Source organism: Tenrec ecaudatus, chromosome 3, assembly GCF_050624435.1.
Source record: "Tenrec ecaudatus isolate mTenEca1 chromosome 3, mTenEca1.hap1, whole genome shotgun sequence".
Classification (NCBI taxonomy): Eukaryota; Metazoa; Chordata; class Mammalia; order Afrosoricida; family Tenrecidae; genus Tenrec; species Tenrec ecaudatus.
Genome location: NC_134532.1, coordinates 132235615 through 132256822, shown reverse-complemented (window position 1 = coordinate 132256822; position 21208 = coordinate 132235615). Strand labels below are relative to the sequence as shown.

General features: G+C 39.7%; 1 protein-coding gene across 1 annotated transcript in view; it reads left to right on the top strand.

Moving 5' to 3' along the window:
- The window catches only part of CCSER1 (coiled-coil serine rich protein 1), a 1235863-nt gene that overhangs the window by 72943 nt on the left and 1141712 nt on the right, over positions 1-21208 (top strand). The window contains exon 3 of the mRNA XM_075544883.1: positions 2097-2190. Within this exon, the coding sequence (XP_075400998.1) occupies positions 2097-2190 (94 nt within the window). The remainder of the gene's footprint in view (positions 1-2096; positions 2191-21208) is intronic.

The window sequence follows — 21208 nt, the reverse complement described above, 5'->3', positions numbered from 1 at the left end:
AGTCCAAAGTACCAGACACCAATGAGCCTAATGTGAGCCCATACCCACCGCAAAGCCCAAAGCTTTTCCACCGGATCTTACGTAGGAAGAGGAGCACAACCCTGAAGAACTCTCCCTCTGGTTCCTTTATGTATGATGTTCTTCTTGTCATTTCACAGTTTGGCTGGTCTTTGAACTTTAGTCGTCATTGCTTAAATCATGTTTTTTTAGATGGTTACTAAATTCCTACAAGAAGAAAGCAAAAGGTCATTAAAAAACTAGGAATAAAAGAAAATATCCGCAGGGATGTCAGAAGAGACTTTGAAACTTGCTCTTACTCACAGAGGGGTAAGGCAAATGGAAGACATGATGCTTGATCCAATGTCAAAGACATTAAAAACAATAACACATTTAGATGGAGCCTGAGGAAGATCAAATGTAGAGTGCTAAATTTGAACCCGTGTCTGCAACAATCCACTTTTATCAACTTGTTTCCTTGTAAGTGCTTGGATATTATTCTACAGCATTGAACTTCAGTATAATCTTAAATATTACTTCAGATGTGTAATTTGATGCCACTGTCCTTCAGTTTATCCTAGACATAATACTATATGATTGTTAGATTCCAAGTAGAAAATGCCAACCTATTCCAGTTCTTAATTGCCCATAACATCAATCTTCATATCTTATATTTTACTGATGACTTCTAATGCTCCCTAAATTCATCCCATGTTCTGATTATTAGTGGATGTTTACGGATGAAATCAGGAAATGAAATTCCTGAGAGCTTTGCTTCATCCACGTCATTTTGTGCAGATGATGACCCCCAGCCATATCTTGTGTGTAGTCACCCCTGAAGTGCTCATCTTTCCACAGTGTATCAGAAAATGGTCCACTCCTTGGCATCGGCTTTTACTCACTTATTCTTCGAAGTGGGCTGCCTCTGCTTTCTGCCTAGTCTGTTTTAGTCTGCAGGCTCTGCTGAAACTTGGCCACCATGAGTAACCCTGCTAAGATTTGAAATATTGGTGGCACACAAGGTCCTGAAGAATAGTGGTATAAAGTGACAGTCGCTTCCTAACAGTCACACTTCATTTATCTTCATCCAGAGAAAAGCTCATTCCCAATTTCAGTAATTTGCTTAATGAATAGTTACTTCTTTAATTATAGGTGACTGCACATTGAAATCAACTGAATAACTGAATGTAGGTGCTCTGACTTTGTGTTTATGCCATTTTAATTTTATATGCCTGAAATTTTATTGTGATTCAGTAAATATATGTTCTTAACTGTTCTTTAAATCCTCCTGGGACCCTTCTATAAACACAAACCAGGGCTTGATTACTTCCTCAAGTATTTCTACCACTGCACACTGCCATTTCTCCCAATTTTCATGTGACCTCAAGCTTATTTTTTATTTGTTTGTTAAGAGATAAAAGGGGGGATATACTTTGAGCTCTTTATATTATGTTCTAAAATCATTATTTTTCAAGCCATGCTCAATATATTTTTTCTTGTTCTTCCTTCCTAATAATAATAACAAGAAAATCATTGGAGAATTGTAAAACATCAACTGAGGGAATACTTCCAAACGTGCCTTAAGTTAATATTTCACAACTGGCTCTGTACACAAAAATGTTTTGGAAAGTAGTTCATTAACTATGCCAGAAGAATGTTACATGGTTTTGAAATATAAACATAGGTGGTAAAAACTTGTCTCAGTTTATAAACTTCTATAACTTTGAAAACGTTTATATTCTCTTATTCTCTTAATGCATTTATAGCAACTGATCTTATCTTTTTTAACCATCATAAAATATATTTTTATTAAAATTAATACTTTAAAAATTCTAATATATTTGGAATACAAGTGCACTTAGGTACATTAAAAATCTTTAAACAAAAATGTGCAAGAAAGTTAAAAAATAAAATTTTTAGGATAATTTAAGTTTTTACTACATTAATTTTGTGAGCATCTGAGATAGTCAAATGATTTCTGATATTTAATTAATGTTTTTATTTCTACATTTAAGTTTACTTTATATCCAGCATGTGCATATGAATGTTTCCTCATCTTCTCGTTTTTACCTTTAAGTATTGATTTTGATTTTTTTAAGGATGTTTTGAATAATTTGGGATCTTGTGAACTGGATGAAGATGATCTCATGCTTGATCTAGAATTTTTAGAGGAACAGAATCTTCATCCTTCAGGTAAGTGTTCAAATAATGCTCAATGTCCCGTACATATGACACTATGATTTTTACCTCCAGTGATAAGCTGCATTTGTTTAATTGCATCCGTATTTTCAATCTCCAGTTTATTTATTCTCTGTGCAAGGCACATAGTAGGTACTGTGGATGGTTCACTATAAGCATCGCATGGTTCTGGTCCTCCAGGTGGAACAAATATTTTAGAGGATAAAACAGGTTGAAAGAGAATGATAACCTAAGGAAAACTCTAAGATAAAAGTCTTTACAAAGACAAACATTTTTATTTATACACTTAGCATTTAGAACAGCGTTTTAAAAGTGAAGTATTATGATGCAAACAATGATCACAATCCCATTGTCCCTGTCCTTTTCATTACCAAATGAAAACTTTGCGCATTTTTGAGCCATTGCTTCAAACCATATCCACTTTAACAATGATTATACAAGGTGATGTCAATGAAATGCATTTGACCTCAGCATTAATAATAACCAAGGGTAGTCACAAGCCCAAGTTTGAGTAGGACGTACATTCTTGTTGAATTAAGGAGTCTATCTATGATATTTATAATAGTTTAAACTTATATAAAAATAGAAATTATGAGTTGTTTTCATTCCATTTAGATATTTGATAGTAAACTTGAGTTTTTACATTTGATTTTTTATTATCAATAATGCCTTTAACAAAGTCATTTTTAAAATTAAAGCACAAGTAACCTGAAACTGGAGCTTTTCCTTCCTGTTACATAAATTGGGAGGGGGGGGAATCAACGACTTGGGTCATTATTCTGTAATGTGTACAAATTAGACACAGTGGTGCGTAAGGTTGTCACCAGCTGCGCTGTATTTTGATGAATTCTTCTTCACAGAACATTTTTCTTTTACCACAGATAACTGTTTAAAGAAGAACTTTAATTACTTTTTTGAATTCTACTCTAGGCTGATATATAAAAAAACTTAAAATATTTCCTTGAGACTTTTTTGGAAAAAAGTTTTTAAATGCAGTCTTTTGCTCTCTTATGCAAATATATTAATATTATTCGATCATACATTTGTATTTGTATTACATGAGTTGCACATTATGGGAATGTAAAAAGATACAATCATTTCAGAGTGAAATTTGTCACTCAAGCAAAACTACATATGCATTTACATTTACTTTTAGATCTAACTCTCTAACTTCTGGAAATGCAATTTTAAAATACTGGAAAATTATGAAGTAATGCCCGTCCATGGTTATTCATTGCAATATATTTGTCATAGGAAATGACCAGGAACCAGACACATTCATATCGGTAGTACACTGTCTGAATACACATTAGAATAATAAACACTGCCATCGAGTTGATCCTACTCAGAGGGACCCTATAAGACAGGCGAGAACTGTGCCCGTGGGTTTCCGGCACTGCATCTCTTCGAGGGGGCAGCCGTTGGGTTCATACTGCTAACCTCAGCGTTATCCAGCCCAGCCTGTAACCATTATTACACCGAGGAATGCTAAGCTGCCAGAGCAAGTCATGAGAAAGTGTTTGTTTCTGCAAAGCAACGTCTTCAGTGTCTTCCGTGCTGACAGGAAACTCCATGATGAATAGATAAGACATAAACTCCCGGCTCGATCTTAAAATCGCTAAAAGTGCATCAACTAGACAGTGTGCACGTGTTGGTGTAAAGCAGAAAGCTGTACCCAGAACCACCTGTAAAGTTTTCTTCTCCCCCATCTACCAAAGTACCTGTATCTACTCAAGTCTCCAGATTGACTTGCTAGTTTACAGGCCACAGCGGAAGAGGAAAGCATTCAATGATGTTATGACTTTGCAGACATCAAGTGTGAGGAATCAGTGTGATTTATGTTCATGAGATGTAATCTTGACTTTCTATCCCCCCAAAAAGAAAAAATGACATCAGGAAAAACATTTTATGGATAAAACAGGCTTCAATTACATAACGAATACAGAGTGATATTATTTTTGGTATACTTATTTAAAAATATAAACTTTTACTGTAAAAAAACCACACCCTTTCCTGTAAAAAGACAATTTTGAGCTTATTAATTCTTTTTTTTAAAACGTTTTATTAGGGGCTCATACCACTCTTATCACAGTCCATACATATACATACATCAATTGTACAAAGCACATCTGTACATTCTTTGCCCTAATCATTTTCTTTTCTTTCTTTCTTTTCCCTTTTCTTTTTTTATATTTTATTAGGGACTCATACAACTCTTATCACAATCCATACATATACATACATCAATTGTATAAAGCACATCCATACATTCCCCGCCCCAATCATTCTCAAAGCATTTGCTCTCCACTTAAGCTCCCTGCATCAGGTCCTCTTTTTTTTTTCCCCTCCCTCCCCGCTCCCCCCTCCCTCATGTGCCCTTTGTAATTTATACATTGTTATTTTGTCATATCTTGCTCTATCCAGTCTCCCTTCCCCCCCTTCTCTGTCGTCCCTCTCCCAGGGAGGAGGTCACAAGTGGATCCCTGTAATCAGTTCCCCCTTTCCAACCCACTCACCCTACGCTCTCCCTGCATCGCCCCTCACACCCTTGGTCCTGAAGGTATCGTCCACCCTGGGTTCCCTGTGCCTCCAGCCCTCATATGTACCAGTGTACAACCTCTGCCCTATCCAGCCCTGAAAGGTAGAATTCGGGTCATGGTAGTTGGAGGGAGGAAGCATCCAGGATCTGGGGGAAAGCTGTGCTCTTCGTCGGTACTACCTTGCACCCTGACTGACCCATCTCCTCTCCTAAGCCCCTCTATGAGGGGATCTCCAGTGGCCGACTCTTGGGCCTTGGGTCTCCACTCTGCACTTCCCCCTTCATTCAATGTGGTATATATATACATATATATATATACACATACACACACACATATTCTTTTTTTTTGCATGATGCCTTATACCTGGTCCCTTTGACACCTCGTGATCGCACTGGCTGGTGTGCTTCTTCCATGTAGGCTTTTTTGCTTCTGAGCTAGATGGCCGCTTGTTTATCTTCAAGCCTTTAAGACCCCAGACACTATCTCTTTTGATAGCCGGGCACCATCCGCTTTCTTCGCCACATTTGCTTATGCACCCATTTGTCTTCAGCGATCCTATCATGGAGGTGTGCAGCCAAAGATATGATGATTTTTTGTTCTTTGATGCCTGATAACTGATCCCTTTGGGATCACTCGCTCACTCAGGCTGGTGTGTTCTTCCATGTGGGCTTTGTTGCTTCTGAGCTAGATGGCCGCTTGTTTATCTTCAAGCCTTTAAGACCCCAGTCACTATCTCTTTTGATAGCCGGGCACCATCAGCTTTCTTCACCACATTTACTTGTTCACCCACTTTGGCTTCAGCAGTTGTGTCGGGAGAGTGAGCATCATAGAGTACCAATTTAATAAACGAAAGTATTCATGCATTGAGGGAGTGCTTGAGTAGAGGCCCAAGGTCCTTCCGCCACCTTAATATTAAACCTATAAATGTAGATAATTAGATCTATTTCCCCATCCTCATATATATGTTTGCATGTACACGTCTTTGTCTAGACCTCCATAAATATCCCTTGACTCCCAGCTCCTTCCTCCCTCTCCCTTGACTTTCCTCCTGCCCCACCACCATGCTCCGTCCCCACCTGGGCTACAGCTATACCTCTTCTCTACGCAACCTTACCCTTGATCGTTCCCCATCAGGCCTGTCACTCCCCCCTCACTACCATTTTGGGTCCCATGTTGTTCCCTTGTCCCTGTGTTTATTAACACCACTTCCTTACCCTCCTCCCCACCCCCCACCCATATCTGTCTGTCCCCCCGGAACTGTCTGTCCTATTGTTTTTCCTCCAGATTGTTCATCCAGCCTGTCCTATTCAGACAGACCTGTGGAGACACTAACATGCACGAAAACAAGACAGAGGAAAACAAAGCAACAGTATACAACCGGAGAATAAAACAACATAAACAAACCACTGACAAAGAACAAAACAAAACACTTCACAAAAGAAAGGCTTGTAGTTCGTTCAAGGATCATTTGCTGGCACTTAGGAGCGTGTTCCAGTCCAGTCTGTTGGGGCACAACGCCCTGGCCCCAAAGTCCACTTTCAGCATTCTCTGGGGACTTTGCCACTCCATTCCCCTGCTGTTCCACTGCATTCCCCCAGTGCTTTGCCTCGGTGTGGTGGGATCAGGTCAGATGCAATTCCCACACTGTGCCTCCGGTGCCGTCCCCTGTATTGCCCTTAGTCACTGAGGGGCATCATGTCTCATAGTAGGGCCAGCCATGTTGTTCTCTCTGTGGACTGGCGGTTCTACTCAGGAACATCATCCTCACGGCCTCGTGGGCCAGGCTGTGTTCCACTGTCTCCTCCTGCCCCTTCATCTGCTCCCGTGTGCTCTGATCAGACATGTCCATCTCCCGGAGCTGCAGAATCAATGTCATCCTTTGAAACAAATTCTTTTCGGGGGAGGGGCAGGAATCCACTTAATTTTTGGTGCTGGGCCCTACTCCACGCCGGGATATTGCATTCACACCTTGCGGCACTGGGTTGAAGTCTGGTCCCACTTTCCCTGTGGAGATATAAACAATACCCTCCCCTTGGGTGGATTAGTGCCCCATGCCCCCCGTACCCTTTTCTTCCTTATATTCATCCTTTTATTTTCCTTTCCCATCCTCGTCCACCATTGTCTACTGTGTGCATCCCTGGTTTTGATATGGTCTCTGCCATACTACACAGTCTTCACGCCAGAAATTTTTGTATACGGTAGCTTTTCCCCCTATGCCACTTTTGCTTTAAAAAATAGTTTAAAAAAATTTATTTTTAATTAAAAAAAATTTTTTTATACTTACCTCAGCGAGCTCATGTTGTACTTGTCCTTTTGTGCCTGACTTATCTCGTTTAGCATGATTTCCTCCAGTTCTTCCCATGCCGCTATGTGCCTCATACGTTCATCACTGCTTTTTAGTGATGCGTAGTACTCCATTGTATGTATATACCACAGTTTTTTAATCCACTCGTCAGTTGATGGAAATTTGGGTTGCTTCCAACTCCTTGCAATTGTGAACTGTGCCGCAATGAACATTGGAGCACAGATGTCTGGTCTTGGTTTGTTCCTTGCCTCTTCTGGGTATATGCCCAGTAAGGGAATTGCTGGGTCATATGGTAAATCTATTTTCATCTGTTTTAGGTATCGCCAGATTGATTTCCATAGTGGCTGTACATACTTACAGGCCCACCAGCAGTGGATGAGAGTTCCTGTCTCCCCACAGCCCCTCCAACACTTGTTGCTTTCTGATTTTTTGAATTGTGCTACCTTTGAGGGTGTCAGGTAGTACCTCATTGTTGTTTTAATTTGTATTTCTCTTATGGCTAAAGATCGGGAACATTTTCTCATATGTTTGTTGGCCATTCGGATTTCTGTCCCTGTAAAATTTCTGTTCAAGTCCTTTGCCCACCTTTCAAGTGGGCTATTGGTTTTTTTCTTTTTGGAAGCTATCAGAGTATTGTAGATTTTAGTAATAAGACCTTTGTCTGATGTGTCATTGCTAAAGATGTTTTCCCAGTCTGTGGAATCTCTTATTACTCTCTTGGTGAATTCTTTAGATGTACACATGTGTTTTATCTTCAGTATATCCCATTTGTCGATTTGTGCCTCCTCTGTGTTTGTGTCCTTCCCTATTTCTGATAGCCTGTGTATTCCCTGCACCAAAGTTCTCAAGTTGGTCCCAATTCCCTCATTGATGGCCCTAATAGTTTGGGGTTTAACTTTAAGGTCTGTGATCCACCTTGAGTTTATTCTTGTGCATGGAGTGAGATAAGGGTCTTGCTTCATTTTTCTGCATGTGGATATCCATTTTTTCCAGCACCACTTGTTAAAGAGGGCATTGGCTTCCCATTTGATATATTTGGGGCCCTTATCAAAGATCAGCTGTGTGTATGCTGATGCTTTTATTTCTGGGTTTTCAGTTCTCTTCCATTGGTCTGAGTATCTGTCATTGTACCAATACCATGCAGTTTTGAGAACTGTGGCTGCATAGTATGTGCCAAAATCAGGTAAAGCAAGCCCTCCCACGGTGTCCTTCTTCTTGAGGAGTTCTCTGCTAATTCTGGGTTTCTTCCCTCTCCATATGAAGTTGGTAATCAGTTTTTCCATTTCTTTGAAGAAAGATGATGGTACTTGTATCGGGATGGCATTAAACTTATATAGTGCTTTTGGCGGAACCGACATCTTAACTATATTGTCTCCCAATCCAAGAGCATGGAATATTCTTCCATTTGTTGAGGTCGCTCTTGGTTTCTTGTAATAGTGTTCTATAGTTTTCCCTATATAGATCTTTTGTTTTTTTAGTCAGGTATATCCCTAGATATTTCAATTTGTGTTTGGCTATTGTGAAGGGTACCACCTTTTTGATCTCTTCTTCTGTGGTCTTATCTGATGTGTATAATAGTCCGATGGACTTCTGTTTGTTGATCTTGTATCCTGCCACTCTGCCAAACTCCTCTATTGCTTCCAGTACTCCCCTTGTGGAACTTTTGGGATTTTCCATGTATAGAATCATATCATCTGCAAATAACGATAGTTTCACCTCTTCCTGCCCCAGACGTATACCTTTGATGTCACTTCTTTGCCTTATGCTGCTAGCTAAAACCTCCAGCACGATATTAAATAGGAGTGGGGACAAGGGGCATCCTTGTCTGGTCCCCTTTTTCAGTGGGATTGTGTTAGTCATTTCTCCATTGACCACCACTTTGGCTGTTGGTTTTTCATATAAAGCTTGTATTGTCTTGAGGAACTTTCCTTCCATTCCTATCTTCACTAGTGTCTTAAACAGGAATTGGTGTTGGATGTTGTCGAATGCTTTTTCTGTGTCTATTGATATAATCATGTGATTCTTATACGTTTTCATGTCAATGTGATGAATAATACTAATGGTCTTTCGTATGTTGAACCATCCCTGCATCCCTGGTATGAATCCTACTTGGTCAGGGTGAATTATTTGTTTTATATACTTTTGTATTCTGTTGGCTAGTATTTTGTTAAGGATTTTTGCATCAATGTTCATTAGGGATATTGGTCTGTAGTTCTCGATTCTTGTGGGATCCTTGCCCGGTTTGGGTATCAGAGTTATACTAGCTTCATAGAAGGAGTTTGGGAGTTTGCCATCTTTTTCTATGTTCTGGAAAAGTTTGTGTAGGATTGGTATTAGTTCTTCCCTGAATGCTTGGTAGAATTCTCCAGTGTAGCCATCTGGTCCAGGGGATTTTTTTGTTGGTAATCCCTTGATAACCTTTTCTATTTCTTCTATTGCTATGGGTCTGCTGAGATTCTTGATGTCTGCCGAGGATAGTCTAGGGAGGGATTGTTTTGCCAGGAATTTGTCCATGTCTTCCAAATTGTTGAATTCATTGGAGTACAATCCTTCATAGTATTGTGTAACTATCCTTTTGATTTCATTAGGGTCTGTTGTAATGACCCCTCTTTCATCCCTTATTCTTGCTATTGAGATTTGTTCCCTCCTTTCTTTGGTTAGGTTTGCCAATGGTCTATCGATCCTGTTTATCCTTTCAAAGAACCAACTTTTAGCAATATTAATTTTTTACATAGTTTTTTTATTTTCCCTCTCCTGAATCTCAGCCCTGATTTTTATAATTTCTTTTCTTTTGCTATTAGTAGGGTTGTCCTGCTGACTCTGCTCTAGTTTTTATAAATTTTGTGTCAGCGTATCCATCATGATTCTCTCTTCCTTTCTTAGGTGTGCTTGTATTGCTATGAACCTTCCTCTGATGACTGCCTTTGCTTTGTCCCATAAGTTTTGGTACGTCGTGTACTCATTTTCGTTGGTTTCTAGAAATTTCCTGATTTCATCTCTGATCTGCACCAGTATGCACTCCTTTTGCAGTAGAGAGTTATTCATTCTCCAATTATTTGCTCTTATTTTCTTTGTCTTCTTTTTGTTGATTTCCAGTCTTATGGCACAGTGGTCAGAGAGAGAGGTCTGTATTATTTCAATGTGCTTAAATTTATGTAGATTTGCCTTATGCCCCAGCATGTGGTCTATCTTCCAATATGTGCCATGGGGACATGAAAAGAATGTGAAATTTTTTTTATTTGGATGAAAAGCTCTGTAAATATCTATTAGGTCAAATTGTCTAATTGTGGAGTTTAGCTCTCTAGTCTCCTTGTTGAGTTTCTTTCCCTGTGATCTATCTTTCTCAGTGAGTGGTGTGTTGAAGTCGCTCACTATAATTGTCGAGTCTGTGATTTCTTTCTTAATCTTTTGGAGTGTTTGGTTCACGTATTGAGCTGGCCTCTCATTCGGGGAATATATGTTTACAATGCTTAGTGGTTCATTGTCTATGATTCCCTTGAGCATTATATAGTGTCCCTCCTTATCTCTTTTTATGGTTTGCACTTTGAGATCAATTTTATCCGAGATAAGGATTGCAACCCCTGCTTTTTTTGTATTGCTATTTGCTTGGTAGGTCCTTCTCCAGCCTTTGATTTTCAGCCTATTTTTGTCTGTAGCCTTGAGATGTGTCTCCTGTAGGCAGCAAATTGATGGGTTGTTTTTTCTAAGCCATTCTGCTAGTCTCAGTCTTTTAATGCCTGAGTTCAGCCATTGATATTCAGGGTTATTATCTCCATGTGCGGACTCTGTGATGCCATTTTATACCTTTTGTGTTGGGAGTTTTCCTATTTTCTTTTATCATTAGTATGTGTTTTGTATGTGTTTCATTCTTGTCTTCTTTCCATCCTTAAGTCATTGCTATCTTGGGGCCTGTTTTCTCTTTGTTGTGCTCTGGGTGAAGTTGTTCTATGTGTTGGTCTCTTATTAGTGCTTGGTGCGTGTTGTTCTTCTGCCCATACTGAGTCAGCGAGGATCTTTTGTAAGGCTGGGTTTGTTGTAACGTATTTTTTGAGTTTTTCCTTGTCTGGGAAGACTTTTACTTCTCCATCGATCTTGATCAATAATTTGGCTGGGTAGAGTATTCTTGGATTTGCGTTGTTTTCCTTCAACTTTTGGAATATGTTACTCCACTCTCTCCTGTTTTTCATAGTTTCTGATGATAGGTCTGAACATATCCTTATGTGGTGACCTTTATATGTGATTTCTTTTTTTTTGCCCTAGCTGCTCTCATGATTTTCTCCTTTTCCTCAAAGTTGGATAGTTTAACTATTATGTGCCTTTTTGATTTCTTCTTGGAGTCCCGTCATGCTGGTGTTCGTTCAGCCTCCTGGATGGTTGCTTGGTTTTCATTCATTAGGCTGGGGAAGTTTTCCTCCAAGAATTCTCTCGCTACTGTTGCAGATGACTTCTTTGTTGTGTCTTCCTCCGGTAGGCCAATAATTCTAATGTTGTTCCTCTTCATAGCATCAGACATAGCTCTTAGGTTTTCTTCGGCTTCTCTGATGCTCTTATTAGATTTTTGTTCACGTTTATTAAAGTCTGCTTGGTTGTCCTCCAAGACACTGATGCGGTTCTCTGATTCCTCCAGTCGATTCTCAAGGAACATGATTTTGCTATTGTTTTTCGTTATTTCCTCCCTAAGCTCCTGTATTTCCCTTTGGTGTATGGCTTTTATCTCCTCTATCGTTTCACCCTTTTTCTGTATTGTTTCCTTCATATCCTGCATGACTCCAAGCAGCATTCTGAGAGTTTGTTTGTATGGCTTTTCAATGTCTGCTTCTTCTATGTATGTTGCTATGTTCAGCACATCTTCTGCCTTTGTCTTTTGTTTCTCCTGTTTTTTCGTTGAGGTCGTTGGGGCTGATGGCTGTTTGCTTTGAATTGTTTTTGAGGGACCAGGTGCCATTTTCTAGTCTCTCTCTGGAAGACTTATAGGAATGCTTCTTCGAACTGCCTACAGCTGATTTTGCTAGGTTATTAACCTATCACTTTATCTTCCTGTGGCTTCCCTATCAGGGGAGTGCCCCAGATGGCAGATTGGCTGCCTGCCCCAGTGTTGCAGGGGCTGGGCTGAAGTTCCTGCTATTGGTTTGAATATTGATAAGTGTTGGCTGAGCTGCCTTATGTCCCCAAGTACACAGGCAGGAACTCCCTGGTGAGGAGTCAGAGGAGTATCCCCTGGAGAGCAAGCAGGCCTTACCCTAGCCTTGGGCTATCTATGCAGGGTGGAGCTCATGTAGCTGGGTGTGGCCCAGGCGCAAATTCCCTAGGGCAATGGGAGTGTCCCATAAGTCTGCAATGGAGTGTGAGAGAGCAGTTCAGGAACAAGAGGGGGAGCAAAATTAAACAGTGAGACCGGCCTGTGCTGGGGTACAGGGAAGCGAGGGAAGGAAAAGCAACTATGCAGCTGAGTCCCACTCCCTGCCTGTGGACCTGCAAGGGCCCACTCCCTGCCCCAAGCCCCAACGGCAATCCGCAGCTGAGCCCCAAGAAGAGTCACAAGAAAGCTGCTGAGCAGCCCCCAGAGAAGTGGGGGTACAGAGAGCAGAGATGTTAACCGGCACCGCAGTGTAGCTGAAGCTTGATCCCTGCCTATGGAGCTGTGGGGGTTTGGGTTCAGTCCCTGCTCAACCCACGCGGCGTGGCAAGCTGTGGCTGTGCCCCGAAAAAGCCCCTGTGCAGCCCTCCAAGGCTGCGTGGGAATATAGAGCAGAGACGCAAACAGAAGCAACAATGCCGCTGAACACTAATCCCTGCCGGTGGAGCCTCATGGGCCCTGTCCCTGCCCTGAGGCAGGCAGGGGAAAACTGTGGCTGCGCCAAGGCCAGCCCTGCTACAGGCTCCAAATGGTCCCAGCTTGGGCAGACACAGCGGCTCGGCTAGGGTCGAGCCCCAGCCGGCTTCCACTGAGGTAAGCCAAAAGCCCCCAGCCCCTCAAAACCCCGTGGATCTGAGCCTACTTATCTTTATGATGCGCCTCCTGCGATCCAGTGGCGTTGAATTTCCCTCTGAGCAACTCTCCTGGGCTGGATTCTGCGGAGTCCCTCTGGTATGTGTTAGTTACTCCGTCGCCATTTTCCCGGAAGTCTCCGAGCTTATTAATTCTTATTAGTGACATTTGAAAACAGGATTCAGAGTACAGAAGTATTGTTCATTTAGTTAAGTGTTTCTGTGATGTTTTAGCTTGCTTTGTCGTTAAGGAAGATAGTTTGTGTGCGAGAGATGCATTCGGTTGGAATAACTTGTCTGGGTTTTGTTTAGCAAGCATGGAGAAAAGAGTGGCTTTTGTTGTTGTTGTTGTTGTTAGGTACCATCCAGTCAGCGGAGAAAGGAGTAGATGAAACGAATTCACAAATTGTTAAAAATTATCACAGCGGCTGATAGTTGCATGGAGTTAAAAATTCTGAACTAATTATAATCGTTTATTTTGTACTTTTTAGGAAAGACTTTCATAATAAAAAAACCCAAGTAAGTAAAAACTGAAAATAACAAAAATAGTGTAATAATCTGTTATGTTTACTAGGCAACCATACTGAAGAACAAAACAAAAACAGCCCGAAACCAAACACACTGCCACCAGGTCAATTGTGACTCATGGCACAAAGAACATCTCAAAACTCTGAAGGCTGCTCAGTCTCCTTGCTTGAGTACACTTGAGCTTGAAAAAACAAAAACAAAAAAACGGCTCACTGCCATAGAGTTGATTCTGACTTGCAGCGGCCCCATAAGACACGGCCGAATCGCCGCTGTGGGTCTCCCAGTCTGTAACTGTCCACTGGAGTCGAGCACCTCACCTTTCTCACACTGCTGACCCGGTGGCCGGCAGCCCACCTCTCACCCATGTGCCACCTGGGATACCGGTGAAGGCACCTGAAATTTTTAACATGTAATATCTTCTTTATAAAAATCACACACTAATACATGCACATCAGTAATTTTTTTGGAAACATGACTAATGCTATAAAATTCCGAGTCTGTTTCAAGGTGTAAATAATCATCAACTCTATTGTACGTAAGATGATGGCATGCATAAATAGTTGAAATAAACTCTTGAAAACTAAAATACTCACTAAGGGGAGTCAGGATTATTTCATGTCACTTAATAACTTTTGAAAACCTATTTCACTTTAGATGCCACCTTTTGTTGTATCAAGGGAGCAGCAAATATCTATTTATGCAGATCAGCTCAGAAGGATTTCTGTTCGAACTGGTTTCATAGAGTGCATTTCTTTTATTAAGAAGAACAATTAAAGGTCTTCTAAGATTATAAAAAGCTCAATATTGATAATTGATATTGATAAAAAAGATCATTAATGTCAAACATTCTAGAATGATAATTTTAACAGAATAATGGTAATTTTTAAAGTCTGAAAACTGAAATGATATTATTAAATTCTGTTTCCTATATTACTGAAAACCACTAAGGCACATAAAATATTTTATTAGGAAAACATAGTAATCTTTGGCCTCCAAAGCTTATTAAGGCAAAGATTTATAGCAATCTATATGAGTAGTAAGTGAGGCTTAATGTAATGACCAAGATGAACTTGGAAAGGTCACTTATATATAATAGAGAATTATTTTTGTTTTGAAATACTAAGCTTGCTTGTGGGTACAATATTCTTTCCTAGAAATATTAGGAACTATGGTTTATGACTCTTACAAAGGCTTATGCAGTTTATCATATAATTAATAATGGTTATAAGTGCAAAGAAACTACAGTAACTTGCATGTAGTAGATGCTCACTATTGTTCAGAATATTACTTGTAGTACAATCGTATTTTAGTATTTACCTAGAATTAGTTCCAGGACATGCAACACCCTCTTTTTTTTTCTTCAAAATGTTCCCTCCACTTCTGGCCTAGATACCCAGGCTCTTAGACATTGAAGTCACTTATGTAAAATGTTGTAGTGTTTGAATCAGGCCTGTGCAGAGGCCCCCAATCAGCGCTCATTTTACTTATAATACATATGGCAGTGCGAGTTGTATGCAAGTCGCACATCGTACTCCTGCTTTGCCTTTGAGAGGTTGCTTGGATCACTTAATGGCTTTTCATTTCCACTGCATTGTTTCCTTGTTTCTCCCCAGTGTTCGTCATCTGCAGTTGGTTGACCCATCAGGGCTCAGTGTAAGCACTGTGAGGGAAAGAACACCAATTCCAGTGTACCCAGACAGCACGCACACATCAACACATGCAGAAAGGTGGAGGGGGGGAGTCTATTTGAATTTCAAGTTGAGGGTTTATTCCACATATCCCCTCCTCGGTCTGTACACTCTTGCAAGGTGATGTCATCTCTCTAACTCTTCTTTAAAGCTATCTGCGTCTGTGCTCTTCAATTCACATTATGTTAGTTGTGTTTTTTTTAATTAAAAGGTCATTTTATTGGGCGCTTTCAGCTCTTATAACAATCCATACGTCAATATTGTCAAGCAAATTTATACATAAGTTTCCATCATTATTTTCTAAAAATTTACTTTCTATTTGAGCCTTTGGTCTCACCTCCTCTTTTTTACCCTCCCAACACTTGTGACTCCTTGATGAATTATAGATTTTTATTATTTTCATATCTTACACCAACCACCGTCTCCCTTCCCCCATGGTTTCTATTGTTCATCCCCCCTGGGCGGGGGGGTATGGTTACAAGTCCATCACTGCACCATTTCTCCCTTCCTCCCCTCCTCTCCCTCTCTGCCCCCTATCTTCCTGGTATCACTATGCCCATTCCCATTTCTGGATTTCATGTTTCATGAGCTCTTATTTCTTATCTCTACCTATGTACATGCTCTAGTCCAGCCCACAGTGAAAGGCAGGGCTGGGGTCATGATAGTGAGGGGTGAGGAAGCCTCATGGAAGCAGAGGAAGATTGTGTATTTTATCTGTGCTCTACTGCACCCTGGTTGACTCATCCCTTGTGACCCTTCTGTGAGGGGATGTCCCATTGTCTACAGATGGGTTTTGGGTCTCTGCACCGACCCCTCTTTGTTCTCAACAATATGTTTCTTGTTTGTTTGTTTGCTTGTTGGAGGTCTTCTGATGCCTGGTGCTTGATCCCATGGACACCTCATGATCACACAGGCTGGTGAGCTTCTTCATTGTGGGCTCGTTTGTTTCACCGCTAGATGGCCGGTTCTTTAATTTTCAGCCTTTCAGACCTCAGACGCTGAGAGGAATTACTAAGGGGCAGAAGAAGGGTGAGCATGATGGTGAGGTAGGAGGAAGGTAAAAGGAAACAGAGGAAACATCTAGAAAGCAAAGCTATGGATAGAGGTATAACCATAGGTGTGTACATATGTAAACACATTAATTCCTAAAACTAGAGGTATTGGCCTATGTACATATATTTATATGGCAATACACTGAGGTATTGGTTGGGCTTTGGGCCTCTGCTCAAGCCCTGCCTCACTGCAAGAACACTTTGTTCTAACAACCTGGCTTTCTGTGTTGCTCACCTTCCCAGAAGGATAGCTGATGATAAAATGGGTGTGTAAGCAAATGTGAAGGAAGCGGATCATATTAAAAGATATAACATTTTAGCTTTGACGTCCTAGAGGAATTCAAAGACTGTTTATCTTCCATGTTCTTTGAATTTGAGGAACAATTTAAGAAATTTTAATGGGGCAGCATCAGGATGGGTGAGGCAAGGCTTTACAAAGAAATTCTCACAGGTCTGCCCTTACTACCTTGAAAAAATGAGCAGGTGCATTGTCATGATGGAAAACAATATTTCTTTGGCCTAAGTTTCATGTCCTTTTTTTTATCAGCAGTGCATTTTCCAGTTCTCAAAGAATTCTCCCTAATAACCCCCTGGTGATAATCCTGTGTCCTTTAAGGAAATCTCCTGAAATATGCTTTGGAAATGCCCAAAAAATGACACCAGCTTTCTTTTTCATTTATCTATTTATTTATTTATTTTGTCTTTAATCCTTTTTTTTAAACAATTTATTAGGGGCTCATACAACTCTTATCACAATCCATACATATACATATATCAATTGTATAAAGCACATCCATACATTCCCTGCCCCAATCATTCTCAAAGCATTTGCTCTCCACTTAAGCCCTTTGCATCAGGTCCTCATTTTTTCCCCTCCCTCCCCTCTCCCCACTCCGTCATGTGCCCTTGGTAATTTATACATCGTTATTTTGTCATATCTGAACCGGCCTTTCTCCCTTGCATTTAAGTGGCTGAGCTGAACCTGTTTGAAGCCACTGTTTGGGTTGTACCTTATTTTCAGAAGGTGACTTTTTTGGGGGTAATTGTCTACATTTATTTATTCATTTATTATTATTTATTTAATCATTTTATGGGGGGCTTGTACAACTCTTATCACAATCCATACATCCATCCATTGTGTGAAGCACATTTGTACATTTGTTGCCATCATCATTCTCAAAACATTTGCTTTCTGGTTGAGCCCTTTGTATCAGCTCCTCATTTTCCCCCTCCCTCCCCGCTACCCCCATCCTCATGAATCCTTGATAATTTATGAATTATTATTATTTTGTCATATCTTACACTGTCTGATATCTCCCTTCACCGACTTTTCAGTTGTCCATCCCCCATGGAGGAGGTTATATGTAGATCCTTGTAATTGGTTCCCCCTTTCCACCCCACCCTCTTAAGCAGACGAAGTATATATTACTGCACGAACTTGTCTAAAGCCATCCACTGATGACAGAGTTATGTTTCAACAAGTTTTACTTAATGTAAACCCCACATATGTGAAATAGAACCCTCATAGAACTACTTTCCTGACTTACTCTCATATATATATATATATATATACATATACATATATATATACACTGCAGTTTAAAAAAATAAATTGGTCTTGAGTTTACAGTGAACAATCTGAATAAAGTTCTGTAAATGCTTTGAGTACATAAATCTATCTTTAAACCAATAAACTAACATATTTTACATCTTAAAATACTAGAAATGAAATAGGTTTTGTAAGGTTTATATATATATATATTTATATATATTTACAGAGAGAGAGAGAGAGAAGAGCACTGTAAGGTACCTTTGTGCTACTTTCAGTGCATAGAGGCCCTTTGTATAGCGGAACGAAACACTTCACAATTGTTGGAGCCCATTGCTGCAGTAACTTTATCATTTGTCTTTGGGAGGTTCCACCTTTTTAACAAACCCTTTACTTTGCCAGGCAAGGTGTCTTTTCCCAGGGACTGGTGTGTCCTGATGAGATGTACAAATTCGGGTTTGGAGGAGCACTCTGGCTCTACTCCTCAAGGACACATTTGTTGGTTCTGGCAGTCCAGAGTCCTTCCAAGACTCTGCTCAGCACCATGACTCAATTATTCTTTCTTCTTCTCTATTCATCGCTCACCTGTTTTATAACATAGTGATCATTATTATAATGAAAAAAATGAAGCATAAATTTTTATTGAATTATATATATATTTCCCCACAGTGAATGAGTTTTCCAAAGGACCATTATTAAAGTGATTATTCTGAAAATGTTAACTGGTATTTACCTAGTCTAATTTTATACTTGTGAATTCTAATTAAAAACAAAGATTTTTAGATAAAAGTCTATGTATACAGAAAGAAGCACAAACTGGTGTACAATGAAAACTATCCATCATCAATCACTCAATCAGTTAATGAACAATTCTATTGAAGAATGATTACAACAAAGCAAAAGAGGTGTAACTCTTATTTCTTTATAAGGCACATATGATTTGCTATCAGGAACAATTTGTTTAGCACTCCCAATAAAATTTTTAATAAAAGCTGCTTACATCATGCCTTAAGTTCAGCAGAAGTACTACTGCATGGTGACTGTACTACTGCATAGGAACTGTGCGGGTACTTACTGAAACAGTAAAACTGTCTTCCTTGTCCTTAGTTTTTTCCCAGGATAATTTTAACATAGAAAACTCCTAAAATGAATGTTGCCAAATATTTTCCTCAACCGCAGTAATCACTATAAGACACAATAGAACATCTAGTGTCAGGTACGTCGTCCATGATGAGTCCTCCAAGGTGAATCGTTTCCAAAATAGACCCTTTGGAAAACTGAACAAGAAAACTTTGCTGAAAGGAATGAATGGTTCATATTGTCAGTAAGAATTTCAATTACGGTTCTGGAGCACGTAATTTCTAGGCACTTTTCCACAGTCAACTACCAAGGTCACTTTCCTATTGATTCCTCTCCTGAATCAGCCTCATAAGGAGGAAAGCTGATTGATACTTCTTTGTTCAGTATGAGAAACGTGCACCTGGCTAGTCTGACATTGATGTAGTGTACTTAATTGAATGAGTTAAAGGTTAAAGAAAAGGAGGCTAACCCACATTTCAAGTTTTACTTCTTTGCAAATTATTGATTACAATACTACCTATTCGAATCTTACCTCGACTCTTACGTGAACACTAAGTATGAGTTGTATGAGTACTTCCTGCCTGTGTTGAGAATCAATGGGTGTTTATAACAATGTATATAATGAGCCAAGTTGTATTTGTAAACCATTTCAAGTTAATCCTCATGTCTCCCAGAGAAAATAACACCTGAAAAACCGATTCAAAATAAAGAAACTGCAAGTAAATATTAAAAGGGAGCAGCTACTTTGGAGACAGACACTCATTAAGATTCCACCTTTGCTACCTACTAACTTAGTGGCCTTGAGCTAGTGATTTATTTTTATTAACAATAATTATATATATCTCAAAATAAAATTCTAGCGAAATGGCTCCAAAGTAACGTTCAGAGTCACCTATCAAGAGTACAAGACAGATCCAAGTATGTTCCCCTTGCATTGCGTGGTGAGCGTTCAGGCTGGGCCCGCGCCCCCCAGCGCATTTCCAGCGCTGTAGCTTTTCATCAGCGCCCATTGCCCCACCTTTTCTTCCTTGGATGGCTGGTGGGATTGAACTGCTGACCTTTCAATGAGCAGCGAGTGCTTAACCACTGTGACACCAGGGCCCCTTACAGCAATGATACTGCCTTTGATTCTTACTTTCAGCTCCTTGCAAAGACAGGTAGTCTTCCCACTCATTTTTCATGGTCTTATAGTCTTACTTGTCCATTTTTCATAGCTCTTAATTTATTTTTCGCCTTTTTGGTGGTTTATTTTGCAATATAATTTCTGACTTAGGCTTTTATTGTTTAAATCCTCTGTTTAACATTTAAAGTTATGATTTCTTAATACTAAATATATGACGCTATTCAATATTTTGCTTATTTCTGGTGATATATTTCTTATGTTAAAATCAATACCTTTAGAGGCATGAGGAAAATCCCACCCTTGGTTATTTGTCATAGTACAAAGTCAGATAATATTTTTAAATAGCAACGTCTTTGTGAGATTTTAAATAGCCACAGTGGTGCAATGGTTACGTCCTCAACTATGCCTGAAAGGCATGTGGACTAACCTGCCACAGGCTCCAGGAAGAGCACCCGGAGATGTGCTTTGGTAAAGGTCATATCCTAGGAAACCCTACAGGCAGCTCTGTTCTGTGACACGTGCTCCTTGTGACGCAGAATGAGTTGATGGTGCCTAACAACAACAGTGTGAGCCATTAAATTCCCACCTTAAGTACTTTAAAATTTACTCAAGTCATTAGTGTTCAGAGATAAGTCCAGGCTCTTATTTGAGCTTTACAATTGCAGATGAACTTAGTTAATTTGAAGATGTGGTTTACTTAATATTGATTATTAAAATAATAAGTTGGCATGATTGAGTGAAAAGAGGTACCGGTAGGTTGTTGTTTTGCTATTTATTCTGGATGTTAGTTCTATAAACACCTAAAGCAGTATCTCCTGGTATATGGCCAGATGCAAATGGGGGAGTAATGGCCCAATGATATCAATTAGTAATTAATTAGGTAGTTGCTAAATTATTTTGAGTTTGATGAACAAGCAATATAAAAATTCTGCAGTGAGTTAGGAACTCCTCCTGTGCCTATTAATTAAGAAGGTATTTTTGTTATTAATTTTTAATGGATAATTGTACAGCAGAGCTTTGATGAAACCCTAGTGGTTTTGCTAATATGCATGGTAATGTACAAAGAATTGCAAATACATTCACATAGGGAACATTATAAAGCTGACTGTAAATTTCTACAAGCTTTGATATGTCTGGGTCAGGAAAAATATGTGTATGA